The sequence below is a fragment of the Bos grunniens genome, chromosome 21, assembly GCF_055505025.1.
Source record: "Bos grunniens cultivar Pamir isolate PY7600 chromosome 21, Bosgru_T2T1.0, whole genome shotgun sequence".
NCBI classification, from domain to species: Eukaryota; Metazoa; Chordata; class Mammalia; order Artiodactyla; family Bovidae; genus Bos; species Bos grunniens.
In genome coordinates, this window is record NC_141185.1 from 39,216,776 (window position 1) to 39,234,408 (window position 17,633).

Sequence of the window (17,633 nt, forward strand, 5' to 3'; positions counted from 1 at the left end):
GGGCAGGTGTTTGGAAGGGGAGCTTGGCGGACTTAAGAGTCCATGGGGTAGCAGAGTCGGACAGGACTGAGCGACTAAGCACGGCACACACAGAGTCACGCGTCCTGTAAGTCTTCTGGGACTTTCCCGGAGGCTTCACGCATTCAAACCAGATCCACCTCGTTCTGTGCCGCTCACTGCTCTTGTAGCCGTATTTCCAAGTGTTTCATGAATTCTTGGAGTCAGACTAGAAAGTGTTGTTATCAGTCTTTACAGTCCGATGTCAGTTAAACAACAGCATGAGTCTGATTTTTGAACAGATAGTATATGCTTTTAAAAGTGTGAAAATCAATACCTTTATTCAACACCGTGTAGCCCTCAAGTTCTGAACGTGTAAATCAGCTTACAGAGTACCTACCATTGCTGTGAAACCACGCCCCAAACAGCATTAGTTCCCTGCCTATAGCATCAGATTCACCTGGGAAATACTCAGCTTGGCGCGTTCTCGGTCCCCACCGCAGGCTTACTATGCGGGCTGGGGCCCAGCAGTCGGAGTTTTAGCTTTACTGTGATTTAAATCTACCCCTGATGCAAGTTCAAGTTGAGAACCACAAACAAAAATATAAGCACAGCAGATACTGCTGTCTCCCCAGGGAACACCCACTCCTCCTGTAGCTTCCTTGCTGACAAGGCCCTGATCTGGTGCCCAGCTCTTGGCTGGTAAATGTGGTAAGTCTAAAAAAAGCAGGTCTCAAACATTTTGACTTCAGGACTGCTTCACATTCTTAAATACCGACAACGCCAAAGAACTTATTTACGTGGTATATTTACGTAGTATATTTATCATACTAATTCACTTAAAATAGTTCATCACACAGTAACTTATGAAAAAATAACCTTACCAGATCTCCACTCCATTCCCCAGTATTGCATAGAGTAGCATCTTTACATCTTATAAACCTGTAACTATTGACATTAGTATTAGACAGCTGGATCTGCTTCTGAATTCAGTCTGTTCAATATCATGTCTATCACATCATGTAGCCTCTGGAAAACTCCACTGTACACTTGGGAGAGAATGAGAGTGAAAATATCAAATAATGGTTTAATGTTGCTTTGACCTTGAACACCTCCTAAAAGGGTCTCAGGAGTCTCCAGAGTTCTCCAACAAATTATACCTTGAAAACCACTGATCCAAACTAATCATGATAGTTTCATTCTTTTGACCAGCCATTAATTTAGGGGTAGACAAATGCTCTAGTTCTAGGCCCAGAAAAAGTTGTGTTTTTTTGGGAGGGGGGTAGGGGGACCTCTAAAGACTTTCTCACTTCCTAAGGAGACACTAGGGCCGTTATCTACCTCTGGATGGATTTTTAAGGTGGCTGCACATTCAAGTCTATCCAAAGATAAAACCAACACAGAACGATCTCAAAGCAGCAGAGGTACTACGCCTGGAGTTTTCCTACCTCTGTACTTCTTGTATGTGAGAAATTGACAATTGTGTGAAGAGGCTATGGGTACACTGAACAGGGAACAGATTACTGTACCTTGGGGAATTAGGAAAGCGATGCAGAAAGTAGCACCTGAATTTATATTAAACAATCAGTGTGGGCAAGGGAAGAGGTTGAGGAAACCCTGAGTATGCCAAGTCTATACACACCAATTCTGGGTTTTCCAGCTTTCTCTTGTGAAATCAATCTACCTTAAGCCTCTCCTCACCCCATCCCACCATATATGATCCTATTCCAGAAACCCAACAGAGCCTATAGAAACTCAAAGAGTATCTGTTACAAAAGGAAAGTGAAAGAGGTTATTTTTTAAATGGTTCTTTATTCATAAACTTGATGCAAGTTTACAAAATTTACTGTACATTGCCAAATAAATCTGCAATGAAAAATAAAGTCCACCCCCCCCCAAACCAAAAACCAAAGCATGCCAAATGTGCAGCTGTCAATCTGCTAGCCATCAGGATATTAAAGAATTCAATAATGTATTCAAGACTTAGCCTTAGGTTTAAGGAACTTTAATGCTTTAAAGAATTCTGCCTTGTCACTTGTTATCTGAGCAACTGGCAATCCAAATTGTATACAAATTAACCAAGTGAACAAGAATGCCAGAAAATCTTTTTCTACTATCCTCTTAACCAAAATAGGAAAAAAAAAGAAGAAAAAAAGGAAAAGAAATTAAACACAATAATGCAGAAGTGCCAAGTCTTTCAGATGTGGTTTACAAAGTTAAAAACTGAGTCTTAAAGCATAAGACACACTTTTGAACTTTGTAACTGGTTTGTGCAGAAAAAAATGTGCTTCTGGGTTTCTTTTTAAAAGTGCTTAATAACTAGAGTTTACTTTTAAATCAAATTTGGGTATATTAAAAAAAAAATCTATTACCAACCCAACAGGACTAATTCAGGTAAGGCAATAAAATGGAGAGTACACTGATTTGAGTCTAGATTTTATAAAAGAATTAATACATGTAGAATTCCTATTAGTCTTTCAATGTAAAAGCCATTATTATGACTATAGAAAAAATTTAAGTCTCCAAATTAGATACTTTTTGTACTTAACTGCAGTTTTGTTCAAGAAGTCTTTGTGCCAATCACTTTATAAGATTATTAGTTTACAACTGATTGCAACATCCCGTTAATAAAATGGAAACGTAGAATGACTTAGTATTTTAAATAATTCAAGCTCTATACTTCAAGCTCTTCTTCATAAGAAATATTGAACCAACAAGAAGCAGATTCAGCTCAGCAAGACTCTGATGCCCCAGTGGAAATTACTGCGTACAAGCTGAATTGACAGCCTTGCTTTGCTCTGCCTAAAAAGTTCAACTCAATTAAGAGCAAATCTTCGGGAGATAGTTCAGATCTTCATAGCCGTTAAAAAAAAAAAAAAAGTTTAACAGTTTATCAAGTACATTTCCTGTCATTATTTTGGCAATATCATAAAATAGTTTTAACCTGAAAAAGCTACTGTGATTCAGAACACCTTAAATTTTCTAAACCAATATTAAACATTGATTAAACTTTATTGGCTTTAATGGAACAATATATTGTAAATCCTCATAACACACGAGCTCAAAAATGGGAAATTTGCCCTCAAGTCATAACTTCAGTAACCTGATGCTGACTTGTCTGCTTAAGACGTTTCACCTTTAAGAAAGAGATGATTAGGAGTGGCCAGTATGTGTATTTATCAGAAAAAATACAGTAAAGGCCCCACTGCTCAGTCCAAGATACCTAAAATGAGAAAAATGGAAAGGCTGTAACTTATACTGGATCAGTTGACAGATTATCCACTAAAATATCTATTAGCTAACATCTTCGGTACTGCTGTTATAGGGGCACTCAAAGCTTGTGTCTGCATGTTGGAAAGATTTTCTTTAAAGCAACACTGGTCCAAGCATACAAAAGTCAACACATTTAGCCATCTTCCTTTGGAGGGGTGTACCAGCCTGAAAAAGAATGGGAAAAAAAAAAGTTAACATATTTTAATTCTTAAACCAGCTAGGAGAAACGAAGGCAATGGCAACCCACTCCAGTATTCTTTGCCTGGAGAATCCCATGGATGGAGGAGCCTGGGAGGCTGCAGTCCATGGGGTCGCTAAGAGTCGGACATGACTGAGCGACTTCACTTTCGCTTTTCACTTTCATGCATTGGAGAAGGAAATGGCAGCCCACTCTAGTATTCTTGCCTGGAGAATCCCAGGGACAGAGAAGCCTGGTGGGTGCCATCCACGGGGTCACACAGAGTCAGACACAACTGACGTGACTTAGCAGCAGCAGCAGATACTTTCTCTACCCATAATTTTCTCTACTTGTAATTTCCCTGTTTAAACCTTCTTGTAAAAATTAAGCTTATACTTGGGTTGGTAACACAACATTCTGATATATTCACAATAGTTATTTTCTATGAATAAACTGTACTTGAATTTTCAAGGTGAGATTTCTGTATTAATGGCATTTCTACCTAAAGAGAAGAGTGTGGACTATTAGACAACAAACTAAGTTTTATATAGGAAACTGAACTAAAAATAACTGTCCCCCAAACAAAATCCTGGTATTTTAGAGTACGAGGGACTGTCATCAGTGCAATGATGTCATTTTGCCAGTGAGGGTGCCATCTCAGCAGGTGCCCTGATTAAGTGACTAAGCCCAAGATCAGATTTAGCAGCAGCAGGTTAACCAGAATCCATCTCCTGAATCTGAATCTATTGCTCTTTCTTCAAAGCTAATTATACACAAACTTACACATTTTTGAATGCTGACTATAATGTCTAATTTAACAAAAAATAAGAGATAAGAAAAACGTGTTTCTATGCTCAACAACAAGATAAGCTCTCTCTAAAAAGGCAAATGAGACTGAGACAAAGTATTGTTTGGTACGAAGCTGCCCTTCCAACAGTATAAATATACCAAGACTTGTGGAGTGTCCACGTGCTTAATAAAGGAGCATATAGGCATCTCTGGGTCTGTTATTTTAGCGTGCTAGAGATGATTATTATGAAAACCCAGCTTTGTCCTCAAATTTTATCATTTCCCTCTTCAGAAGCTTGAAAATTGTTTTGAATACTATTCTTTCAAAAGTAAGCAGTCACTGCAAAAGCAACACATTTGCTCTATCACTTAAATGAAAGTGAGCACACAAAAAACACAAATATGAAGTCACAAGCTACCACATTCTAACTACAGAACACTTTACTGTAGATACTCTTGAAGAAAAACTACTTCCTATCAATTAACCTCCTCTGCACAAAAATGCATCCATTCCACTACCCCAGCTACCTTGAATATCAGCACACTTGGTTATTAAGTGCTGCACACACACATAGCTTATCTCCTTCCTCACATTTGGTAAGACAGACATTATACCAACTTTAGAGATGAGAGAACTGAGGCTGAGAGGTAATGGGACTTGCTCAGGGCCCCAGAGCTAGTGAGTGACGCAAATGGCACCTGGTAATAGGTCCTGACTCCAAGTCTACTTCTTTGTCATCTCACTATTAGAGACAAAAACTCCAAACATGCCTTGTGAATACAAGAAAAATTGAAAATAAGTCCAATAAACTTTTGAAAGATATTTTTTTTTAATTTACAATTCAAATATTTTTAAGTGTAGACTGAAGTTAGAACTTTTTTACTTGAATAAATAAATCTGCACAATTGTCAAAAAGCATTACGTGGTCTGAAAATGGTTGAGCAACTTGTTCATGATCCTGATTGCACTTACTCAGTATTAACAGCAAGAACTCCACCTTTAGAATTGCCTTTAACTCAGTTCCTATCCCAGTATCACACATTTCAAGTGAGTAAAGTGATTCATTCATCAATCTACTCAAAAATGTTTGACTCAGAGATTCCCAGGCCAAGTATTTAGGATACAAAGATTTTAAATGAAGCATGTGTATCCTCAAGTTAAATTTTTTCACTCTGGTAACCATACTTTGTAAGAAATTAAAGCAAAAACAGAAGAATAAAACAAAACAAGTAAACAGTACATTATGTAAAATTTCACATATGGCAATCAATACTTATTGAAGTAAACATACCATTTTTCTCATGTATCTGTACAATGGAATTATAAGATTGCTGGGCTCTTGCTAGATTATATTGATTCTGAAAGAGAATTATACATTTTATATCAAAACTGTAAGTAGATGAAAATCATTACAAATAATTGATGGATTATTTGCATCACTGCTGTACTTAACACAAGAAACCAAGTATTTCCATTTCAAAAATAAATTTCCCAATTTCATTATTCCCAACTATTTTAGAGGGATAACAAAACCAAAATTGTTTTCTAATAAAGATCTACAAAGTTCACAGTTCATTTTCTAAGTCCTCCTGCCACTGCACAAGTACAAGGCTTTATGAATAAAGTTAAAGGATGTTGTTTGGATGCAAGGAGAATGTACATGTACATATATATATGTGTGTGTGTGTATATATATGTATGTATAACAAGCACTGCTGTAGAGCAGAAATTAAGACATTATAAATCAACTGTTACTTCAAAAAAGAAAAACACATTTGTATCTAGAAATATAAAATCATAAATGTCCACTGACAGAAAACTCTTCCTTGTAACTTCCATCAAAAAACAAAAAAAGAAAGAAACTACAAAATACTGCCTTCAGGTAAGGAAACATTAGGCTTTAAGGACTATACATATGGATAACAATTTGAGTTAAACACCTGAAGAATGCCCATAAGTGATACCAAGTCACACTACTAAAGGAGTCTTCTTTTGTTAACCTCTACAGATTAGAATGTCTTCTAAGGGACCAAGTTTAAGATTGATTTTATTAATTTTATCCCCATAAGTACAACTTGCCTACATCTTAACTTCCAATTCTCCATCGTGGAGAATTATCATAAGCATTCTCCATAGTGGTTCACATCTATTATGTTATGTCACATAATTTTTTAATAAATTCATAGCATAAGAATGTGTATAAACACATTCCAAATGACAGCTTTCATTCCTACCTGGCCTGCTACCACCCAGTTCCTCCTCTCACCCACCTTCCTTCTTCGATTCGAATAAACTACTCTTATGAGTATCCCTGTATATCCTTAAGATTAAATAAGAAAATTAATGTACAGCCTATTGTTATTAGTCACTGTCCCCTGCTTTTTCTAAGAAATGATAGCATGACCTAGAGTAAAAAATTATATCCTCCTGGTTAAATGAGACTTTTATCATTAAGTAGTCACTAATGCTTTGTTCCAAAATCACACTGTTTACACTGTTTACACAGCTAAATCAGCTTTGTCAGTGTATACAGGCAAACCTCATTTTACTGCACTTCACTTTACTGCACCTAGCAGATACTACATTTTTTTGTTGCTGTTTTTAACAGTCTGAAGATCTGTGACAGCCCTGCACCAAGCAAGTCTATTGGCTCCATTTTCCCCCAAGAACACTAGCTGACTTTGTGTGTCTGTGTCACATTTTGGCAATTTGAAATACTTCAAACTTTGTCATTACCATGTTTGTTACAATGATCTGGGATCACTGATCTTTGGTGTTAACCACTACAACTAGCTGAAGGCTCGGATGATGGTTAGCATTTTTTAGTAGTATTTTTAAATTAAGGCATGTACATTGTGTTTTAGACATAATGCTATCACACACTTAGGAGACTGCAGTACAGTGTAACTGTTACACATACGAGGAAACCGAAAGTTCGTGTGGTTTACTGTGACCCTGGCCTTACTCAAGTAGTCTGGAACTGAACCCATAATATCTCCAAGGTATGCCTATACTGGTCTATCTCTATTATCTTCTTCCCTAAAAAAAATTCCATCTCTTTGTATCCTCACATGTTAAACATACCTCTTGTGACAAATTATAATAGGAGATTAAAAAGAATGTATTCATAAATGTGTAACTGAGTCACTTTGCTGCACAGAAAAAAATTAACACTATAGATCAACTATATTTCCAAAAAACTTTAATAAAAATAAATAAATACACTTCTTAAAGACCACTTAATTCAAACTAACTGGTAACTTTTGTGCATTTATATTTGTTATGATTTATTTATTTGGATTTGCTTTTATAACTTCACTTTCTGATTTCTATTCCTCACTAAATATGATTTTATTATCTCCTCCTGGGATTCAAATAAGACATGTTTTAGACCTCATTCTGATCTGTACCTCTTAACTTCTGCTGTACTATCTATTCCTGGGTCCCTCTGTGCAACATTCTGAGTTATTTCTTCTAATAATTCTCTCTTCTGATGTCCAATCAGTTTCTCATTTTAACATTCTTCATTTCTATAGATTCTTTTCTCTGATCACTAGATATTACACATAAGTATTCATTTTCTCACAATTTTAATATCTGCTACTTCCAAAACTTCAAGTCTTTGTGACCCTGTGTCTCTTATTTGTTTCTGCCAGTTCTCATGTATGTTAGGTTGTCTACTTGGGTGCTTGTCATCTTTCACTGTCAAGTGAAAAAGCTGGCTTAAAACTCAACATTCAAAAAACAAAGATCATGGCATCCGGTCCCATCACTTCATGGCAAATAGATGGGGAAACAATGGAAACAATGACAGACTTTATTTTTGAGGGCTCCAAAATCACTGCAGATGATGACTGCAGCCATAAAATTAAAAAACACTTGCTCCTTGGAAGAAAAGCTATGACAACCTAAACAGCATATTAAAAAGCAGAGACATTACTTTGCCAACAAAGGTCCGTCTAGTCAAAGCTATGGTTTTTCCAGTAGTCATGTATGGTTGTGAGAGTTGGACTATAAAGAAAGCTGAGCACCTAAGAACTGATGCTTTTGAACTGTGGTGTTGGAGAAGACTCTTGAGAATCTCTTGGACTGCAAGGAGGTCAAACCAGTCCATCCTAAAGGAAATCAGTCCTGAATATTCATTGGAAGGACTAATGGTGAAGCTGAAGCTCCAATACTTTGGCCACCTGATGCAAAGAACTGACTCATTGGAAAAGACCCTGATGCTGGGAAAGATTAAAGGCAGAAGGAGAAGGGGATGACAGAGGATGAGATGGTTGGATGGCATCACCGACTCAAAGGACATGAGTTTGAGCAAGCTCCGGGAGTTGGTGATGGAGAGGGAAGCCTGGCATGCTGCAGTCCACAGGGACACAAAGAGTCGGACTTGACTGAGTGAGTGAACTGAACTGATCTTAATCTCTGAGAATCTTATAGTCTTAATTCAGAAATCCTTTCTTCTAAAGAGTTTTGGCATTTGCTACTGATGAGAACTGTGGATACAATTAACATGAGACCACTTTAGTCCCCTTAGAGAATCAATTTTCTGCTTCCTCTGTGAGTTAAGATTCCAGTGAGCTCGTGATTTGATGTGCAATACAGTAAGAAATACTTACTTAGATTTAGTACTATTTGGATAGGTATTTAATACAAAATTCACAAGGAATTTTAGGAACATACAGAATTTTTTTTAAAATGTCAGGTAGGGATGATTTCCATCACACACTTTTCCAAAATATACTAACTTCAGAGTTTGTTTTGGTCTTAAGTGTCCACAGATAACTATAATTAGACATGAAAGATATTTCTGATATAGTAAGTGAATAAAGAACAGAACACGGTGGGTAAGAGCAGAGATTAACGGCCAGAACGTCTGGTTCCAATCCTCACTCTCCACCCTGACCTTAGATGAGTCACCTAACTTCTCTGTGCTTCAGTTTCCTCATCTACAAAATGAGGACAATAATAGTACCTACGTCTAGGTTATTAAGAGGATAGAAAGTTAATACCAATAAAAAGTTTAGATTAGAGCCTAGCACATATATGCTTACTAGGAGTTAACTATTACAATGGGATTTCAATTTGGGGAAGCATGTAACTACATATAATTTTTTATTCACTAGTATATATAAACCAATAATAAATTTTAAACCATAGACATACTTAATTATAGTAGAAATAACAAAGACTAAAAGAACAGGTAGAAGCTTCGTAACAGGAAAAGTATCTCATAGTTAATGCAACATTCTTAATAAAAGTACCTTATTTGCTCCAAACTGCACTCTGGCTTTGCCTTTAACTAAGGTGGCATTGATCTGCATGATGACCGATTCTATTGAATAGGCACTGCTCCAGCCCTATAGAAAGAAGAAAACACTCTCTAAAACACTGTGGTATTCCTGATTCTCACTCAGGAAAGCTTAAGAAAATGGCATATAACAACTTAGTAGTATCAAATTTATGTTAAGTTTGTAGTCAAGGAGTAAAAGTTGGACCATTTCCAAAATCTCACAAAACAAAGAAAGCTGTGTTGTAAGAGCAACAAATGAGCAAATTATAACAAACATCACTCTTATTGCCCATTCTAGCATAGATTAAGCACCAAGTACAATGTCATTTTACTGGTTTAAATAGCTTTCATTATTAAAATAGGTGCTATTAGCAAAAAAAAAAAAATTATTTTAAAGTGGGTACTATTACAAAGAGCTCTCTGTCCACTTAGAATCTAATTTACATAATTAAAACACTCTACAGAGGTTGAAATACTTGAGTGCCATAAGAAAAACAGTCACCTGTTTTGTGAGTAGTTCCATGCACAGTGCTCCACCACCCAACACGTACCTTAAAAAGAAAAAGGAATCATACAAAATTCTCTAGATCTTGGTATTCTTTCTTCAGTTTTTAAAGTATCACTACTAAGAAAGCATGCATACAAGTAAAGATTAAAAGATAACATGCAAAAATGAAAATAAGTTTTTAGGGTTACAGAACTATGGGTAATTCTAAAATTCTGATGTCATCATCTAAATGTCTTTTTTTAACTAAATAATGGTTCTTAACAACAGAACACTTGAAAACTTTTAAGGTATCAGAAACTAAGAACTTAGCCCTAAACATTCCAGAGAATGGGGGCAGGAGAAATCTTCCTTAAATGGTTTTCAACTGTTCTACTCATCTTAAAAGATTTCTCCAACATCATGTTAAATAGCCAAGAGCTTTTCCTTTGACAGCAGTGATGATTTTACCCTATCTATAGTAATGAACATCTGCATTTATACTTAAAATATTTCTCATTCTGTTGTGAAGATCAAATGGTTCTGACCAGGGAGCCTCTCTGGAGCTCTCCTATTTCTCTTTCTAGTCCTGAGGACTCTTCTCTGAACCAAGGACAACTACAGGGGATTTCATTAGAAATCTCCATTAGATCTCCCTTAGAAATCATTATTTAGATCAAGATTCTTCAGCCTTTGACATTTTCTCAAAGTAACTCCTCCTTTAATGTTAAACTTTAAAACACATTAAATACCATGCCTAAAAATAAAAGGAATGGTAATTACAAAAGAAAAACTGTGGCAATCTTGAAAACACATAAGGTAGGACCACTGATTAGGTCTATGTGAAAACTGTGTCCACCACACGTTCTGTTTGTCCTCTGGGACTCTGCCCATGCCTTTCCCTTGCCTGAGATTCCTTCCACTGCCTACTCTCCCAAATGCCTGTTCTTCCTCCTGCCCCATAAAACTTGCCAAGACCATTCGAGCCTGTAAATTTTGCATTCTGGCTAAGCAAATGAATCCTTGTGTTGACTAAACAAAGTAACAGAGAAGTAAGGAATCTAAAAACTTCTACTGTAGACCACTAGTAATAATAGTTACAGTGGAATTACTCACTAACAGAAACTAGTCAATAACTCTCCCCTATTCTGGAGAATGTGGTCCACTGGAGAAAGGAATGGCAAACCACTTCAGTATTCTTGCCTTTAGAACCCCATGAACAGTACGAAAAGGCAAAATGATAGGATACTGAAAGAGGAACTCTCCAGGTCAGTAGGGGCCCAATATACTACTGGAGATCAGTGGAGAAATAACTCCAGAAAGAATGAAGGGATGGAGCCAAAGCAAAAACAATACCCAGCTGTGGATGTGACTGGTGATAGAAGCAAGGTCCAATGCTGTAAAGAGCAATATTGCATAGGAACCTGGAATGTCAGGTCCATGAATCAAGGCAAATTGGAAGTAGTCAAACAAGAGATGGCAAGAGTGAATGTAGACATTCTAGGAATCAGCAAACTAAAATGGACTGGAATGGGTGAATTTAACTCATATGACCATTATATCTACTACTGCAGACAGGAATCCTTCAGAAGAAATGGAGTAGCCATCATGGTCAACAAGAGAGTCCAAAATGCAGTACTTGGATGCAATCTCAAAAACAACAGAATGATCTCTGTTCGTTTCCAAGGCAAACCATTCAATATGACAGTAATCCAAGCCTATGCCCCAACCAGTAACGCTGAAGAAGCTGAAGTTGAACGGTTCTATGAAGACCTACAAGACCTTTTAGAACTAACGCCCAAAAAAGATGTCCTTTTCATTATAGGGGACTGGAATGCAAAAGTAGGAAGTCAAGAAACACCTGGAGTAACAGACAAATTTGGCCTTGGAATACGGAATGAAGCAGGGCAAAGACTAATAAAGTTTTGCCAAGAAAATGCAATGGTCATAGCAAACACCCTCTTCCAACAACACAAGAGAAGACTCTATACATGGACATCACCAGATGGTCAACACCGAAATCAGATTGATTATATTCTTTGCAGCCAAAGATGGAGAAGCTCTATACAGTCAGCAAAAACAAGACCAGGAGCTGACTGTGGCTCAGATCACGAACTTCTTATTGCCAAATTCAGACTTAAATTGAAGAAAGTAGGGAAAACCACTAGACCATTCAGGTATGAGCTAAATCAAATCCCTTATGATTATACAGTGGAAGTGAGAAATAGATTTAAAGGCCTAGATCTGATAGATAGAGTGCCTGATGAACTATGGAATGAGGTTCGTGACACTGTACAGGAGACAGGGATCAAGACCATCCCCATGGAAAAGAAATGCAAAAAAGCAAGATGGCTGTCTGGGGAGGCCTTACAGATAGCTGTGAAAAGAAGAGAAGCAAAAAGCAAAGGAGAAAAGGAAAGATATAAGCATCTGAAGGCAGAGTTCCAAAGAATAGCAAGAAGAGATAAGAAAGCCTTCTTCAGCAATCAATGCAAAGAAATAGAGGAAAACAAAAGAATGGGAAAGACTAGGGATCTCTTCAAGAAAATTAGAGATACCAAGAGGACATTTCATGCAAAGATGGGCTCGATAAAGGACAGAAATGGTATGGACCTAACAGAAGCAGAAGATATTAACATAAGGTGGCAAGAATACACAAAAGAACTGCACAAAAAAGATCTTCACAACCCAGATAATCGCAATGGTGTGACCACTGACCTAGAGCCAGATATCCTGGAATGTGAAGTCAAGTGGGCCTTAGAAAGCATCACTACGAACAAAGCTAGTGGAGGTGATGGAATTCCAGTTGAACTATTTCAGATCCTGAAAGATGATGCTGTGAAAAGTGCTGCACTCAATATGCCAGAAAATTTGGAAAACTCAGCAGTGGCCACAGGACTGGAAAAGGTCGGTTTTCATTCCAGTCCCAAAGAAAGGCAATGCCAAAGAATGCTCAAACTACTGCACAGTTGCACTCATCTCACACGCAGTAAAGTAATGCTCAAACTTCTCCAAGCCAGGCTTCAGCAATACGTGAACCATTAACTTCCTGATGTTCAAGCTGGTTTTAGAAAAGGCAGAGAAACCAGAGATCAAATTGCCAATATCCGCTGGATCATGGAGAAAGCAAGAGAGTTCCAGAAAAACATCTATTTCTGCTTTACCGACTATGCCAAAGCCTTTGACTGTGTGGATCACAATAAACTGTGGAAAATTCTGAAAGAGATGGGAATACCAGACCACCTGACCTGCTTCTTGAGAAATCTGTATGCTGGTCAGGAAGCAACAGTTAGAACTGGACATGGAACAACAGACTGGTTCTAAATAGGAAAAGGAGTACGTCAAGGCTGTATATTGTCACCCTGCTTATTTAACTTATATGCAGAGTACATTATGAGAAAAGCTGGGCTGGAAGAAACACAAGCTGGGATCAAGATTGCCGGGAGAAATATCAGTAACCTCAGATATGCAGATGACACCACCCTTATGGCAGAAAGTGAAGAGGGACTAAAAAGCCTCTTGAGGAAAGTGAAAGAGGAGAGTGAAAAAGTTGGCTCAGAGCTCAACATTCAGAAAACGAAGATCATGGCATCTGGTCCCATCACTTCATGGGAAATAGATGGGGAAACACTGGAAACAGTGTCAGACTTTATTTTTTTGGGCTCCAAAATCACTGCAGATGGTGACTGAAGCCATGAAATTAAAAGATGCTTACTCCTTGGAAGGAAAGTTATGACCAACCTAGATAGCATATTCAAAAGCAGAGACATTACTTTGCCAACAAAGGTCCGTCTAGTCAAGGCTATGGTTTTTCCTGTGGTCATGTATGGATGTGAGAGTTGGACTGTGAAGAAGGCTGAGCGCCGAAGAATTGATGCTTTTGAACTGTGGTGTTGTAAAAGACTCTTGAGAGTCCCTTGGACTGCAAGGAGATCCAACCAGTCCATTCTGAAGGAGATCAGCCCTGGGATTTCTTTGGAAGGAATGATGCTAAAACTGAAACTCCAGTACTTTGGCCACCTCATGCAAAGAGTTGACTTATTGGAAAAGACTCTGATGCTGGGAGGGATTGGGGGCAGGAGGAGAAGGGGACGACAGAGGATGAGATGGCTGGATGGCATCACTGACTTGATGTACGTGAATCTGAGTGAACTCCAGGAGTTGGTGATGGGCAGGGAGGCCTGGCGTGCTGGGATTCATGGGGTCGCGAAGAGTCGGACATGACTGAGCAACTGAACTGAACTGAACTGATCCTGGAGAATTCAGGCAACCATCTCTCTTACTTTCTTGTCCCAACTTTCGGGAACTTTCAAAGCAAAAGTTTAATAGGAAGAAAAAACCTCTAAAAAAATTAAATCAGGAAGAGAATCATGAGATTTTACACTTTGCAGGGGAGGAAAAAATTGCGAGATTGGGGTTGACATACACACCAGTCTATATAAAATGGGTAACTAATGAGAATTGACTGTATAGCACACGGCACTCTACTCAACACTGTGTAGTGCCCTATGTGGGAACAGAATCTTAAAAAGAGTGGATGTATATAAATGTATTAATTGATTCACTCTGCTGTATAGCAGAAAGTAACATAACATTGTGAATCAACTATACACCATAATTTTTTTTTTTAATAAAAGATAAACTGTGTATATTCTCTTATGTTCCTAAAACTCAGAAATTTGTCTACAATTCTCTGAATCTCCCACTGGGCTGAAAGTGTATCTTGCATATTTAAAAATCTTGCAGCTTTAAATATGCATTTGCTGATTTAACAGAATTACAAGATACAAGTTCTCATTTGATTTTGATTTCTCCAAAACCACTCAAAGTCTAGTAATCTGTTAATGAGTTAACACCATTCTTGGTCCTTACACTTCAGAAATGCTAAAGAGAAACGTATTTTAGGAAAAGGACATATGTAGTTAATGCTGAGCTACCAATTATCTAATCACCACCTTCCCCTTTAGCACCCCACTCTTCATTTTGGGGGTGGACAGTCTTGTCAGGAGAGAAGGGAAAGTTTTCATACTTGTAGATTAGAAGAAAGTACATTTTCTACAAGCACATTCTAACTATAAAAGTGTTTGATATCTCAACACAAGACAGAAGGAGTTCTAGTATCTATACAAAAAGTGAGCTAAGCATATATTAGTGCATAATAAACTTTCCTTAGTGTATACAATTACTAAATTTCTTTTATATATACCACCAGCAGCATTTACATATGAAAAAAAGTCAATTCTACTTTTGTATTGCATCATTTTATCAGCATGTGTTCTAAGCTCCTATTGTTCTTAGGGTCCAAACAAAAAGCTCCTGCAGAATATTGAGACAATGCAAGGACACTAGGAAAAAAAATAATCTAAGGGTCATTTACAGATAAAATGCCATATACATATACATGGGCACAGTAACATTTTCAGCTTAAAAAATTTTTCAGTTGCCAAAGTTATATAGCAAACACTATCCTAAGTTCAGCCTCTTCGGGCATTAGTTTATAAAATTTTTGTTTTACTAGGAGGTTCTTGCAAGAATGTTTGCCAGCTAACCTCCCCACCCACAATCTAGGATGATCACTTAATTGCTATGAGGGGACAACAGATACCAGTACTTAAGTGGACAACAAATACCATTAATCATGCAACAGATTCTTGCAAGGATCCAAAAAACAGATGAGAAATAAAATTTTATATTAAGTCAAATTCTTGATGATAATCTCATTTTTTTTAAAAAGGCAGGCTTCCAACACAATACTCTAAAGCAGTTATCCTCCAATTAAAAATAAATTTTTTAAAAAGGCAGATTTATCAGCCTACATAAAACAGTCATGATCTTTCCCTTTGTTGAGGTAAGGAAAGGGGCCATGGATAAGACCAGAGCCCTAAAAGAGCAATAAAGTTCTGGCATTTAAAACCAGATTCTTAAAATAATGTTCCCTCAATACAGACAAAAAACCCATGGTCATATAGAAGTAGAAGTATTCTCTTTGTGAATGACTGGGACACAAACAATACCTCCTATTATATCAGCCAATAAAGCATCTTTACAAAGAGCTCTCTAATAATGTATTGTATTACCGTCAAATAATCTTTCTGATTCTCACTACACTGTACCCTGGACTAAGCAAGAAAGACAGCCAAGTTTTGATGGCTCAGTAAAGCAGCTCATAAAACACCAGTGGATTGGAAATTCTATACTACCCTAAACTGCCTATTTACTGTATTTGCCTACAGCTTGCTAACTTATTATAACAAAGCTATAAAGCTAAAGGCAAAGGAAAGATATACCCATTTGAATTCAGAGTTCCAAAGAATAGTAAGGAGAGATAAGAACGCCTTCCTCAGTGATCACTGCAAAGAAACAGAGGAAAATAACAGAACGGGAAAAACTATAAGATCTCTTCAAGAAAATGAGAGATACCAAGGGAACATTTCGTGCACAGATGGGCACAATAAAGGATAGGACCAGAAGATATTAAGAAGAGGTAGCAAGAAAACATAGAAAAACTATACAAAAAAGATCTTCATGACCCAAATAACCATGATGGTGTGATCACTCACCTAGAGCCAGACATCCTGGAATCTGAAGTCCAGTGGGCCTTAGGAAGCATCACTATGAACAAAGCTACTGGAGGTGATGGAATTCCAGTTAAGCTATTTCAAATCCTAAAAGATGATACTGTGAAAGTGCTGCACTCAATATGCCAGCAAATTTGGAAAACTCAGCAGTGGCCACAGGACTGGAAAAGGTCAGTTTTCGTTCCAATTGTGAAGAAACGCAATGCCAAACAATGTTCAAACTACTGCACAATTGCACTCATCTCACACGCTAGCTCAAAATTCTCCAAGCCAGGCTTCAACAGTACATGAGCCCTGAACTTCCAGATGTTCAAGCTGGATTTAGAAAAGGCAGAAGAACCAGAGATCAAATTGCCAACATCTGCTGGATCATCGAAAAAGCAAGAGAGTTCCAGAAAAACATTTACTTCTTTATTGACTATGCCAACGCCTTTGACTGTCTGGATCACAAGCTGTCAAAAATACTTAAAAAAAAAACTTAAAAGAGATGGGAATATCATACCATTTTACCTGCCTCCTGAGAAATCTGTATGCACGTCAGGAAGCAACAGTTAGAACTGGACATGGAACAACAGGCTGGTTCCAAAGTGGGAAAGGAATATGTCAAGGCTATATATTGTCACCCCGCTTATTTAACTTACATGCAGAGTACATCATGCGAAATGCTGAGCTGGATGAAGCACAAGCTAAAATCAAGACTGCTGGGAGAAATATCAATAACCTCAGATATGCAGATGACACCACCCTTATGGCAGAAAGCGAAGAAGAATTAAAGAGCCTCTTGATGAATGTAAAGAGGAGAGTGGAAAAGTTGGCTTAAAACTCAACATTCAAAAAATGAAGATCATGGCATCTGGTCTCATCACTTCATGGCAAATAGATGGGGAAACAATGGAAACAATGACAGACTTTATTTCCTTGGGCTCCAAAGTCACTGCAGATGGTGATTGCAGCCATGAAATTAAAAGACGCTTGCTCCTTGGAAGAAAAGCTACGACCAACCTAGACAGCATATTCAAAAGCAGAGACATTACTTTGCCAAC

General features: G+C 37.5%; 1 protein-coding gene across 5 annotated transcripts in view; it reads right to left on the bottom strand.

Moving 5' to 3' along the window:
• Positions 1 to 1,789: 1,789 nt before the first annotated feature.
• Positions 1,790 to 17,633, bottom strand: part of UBE2Q2 (ubiquitin conjugating enzyme E2 Q2) — a 62,420-nt gene continuing 46,576 nt past the window's right edge. For 4 of the 5 annotated variants that reach the window (XM_086364001.1, XM_086364000.1, XM_086364002.1 and 1 more), the window contains 4 exons: positions 10,031 to 10,079; positions 9,500 to 9,595; positions 5,530 to 5,596; positions 1,790 to 3,435 (listed from right to left, as the gene is read on the bottom strand). In XM_086364001.1, the coding sequence (XP_086220127.1) occupies positions 3,404 to 3,435; positions 5,530 to 5,596; positions 9,500 to 9,595; positions 10,031 to 10,079 (244 nt within the window). In that variant the 3' untranslated portion in view covers positions 1,790 to 3,403. The remainder of the gene's footprint in view (positions 3,436 to 5,529; positions 5,597 to 9,499; positions 9,596 to 10,030; positions 10,080 to 17,633) is intronic. The other variant, XR_015149829.1, reaches the window with a different exon arrangement.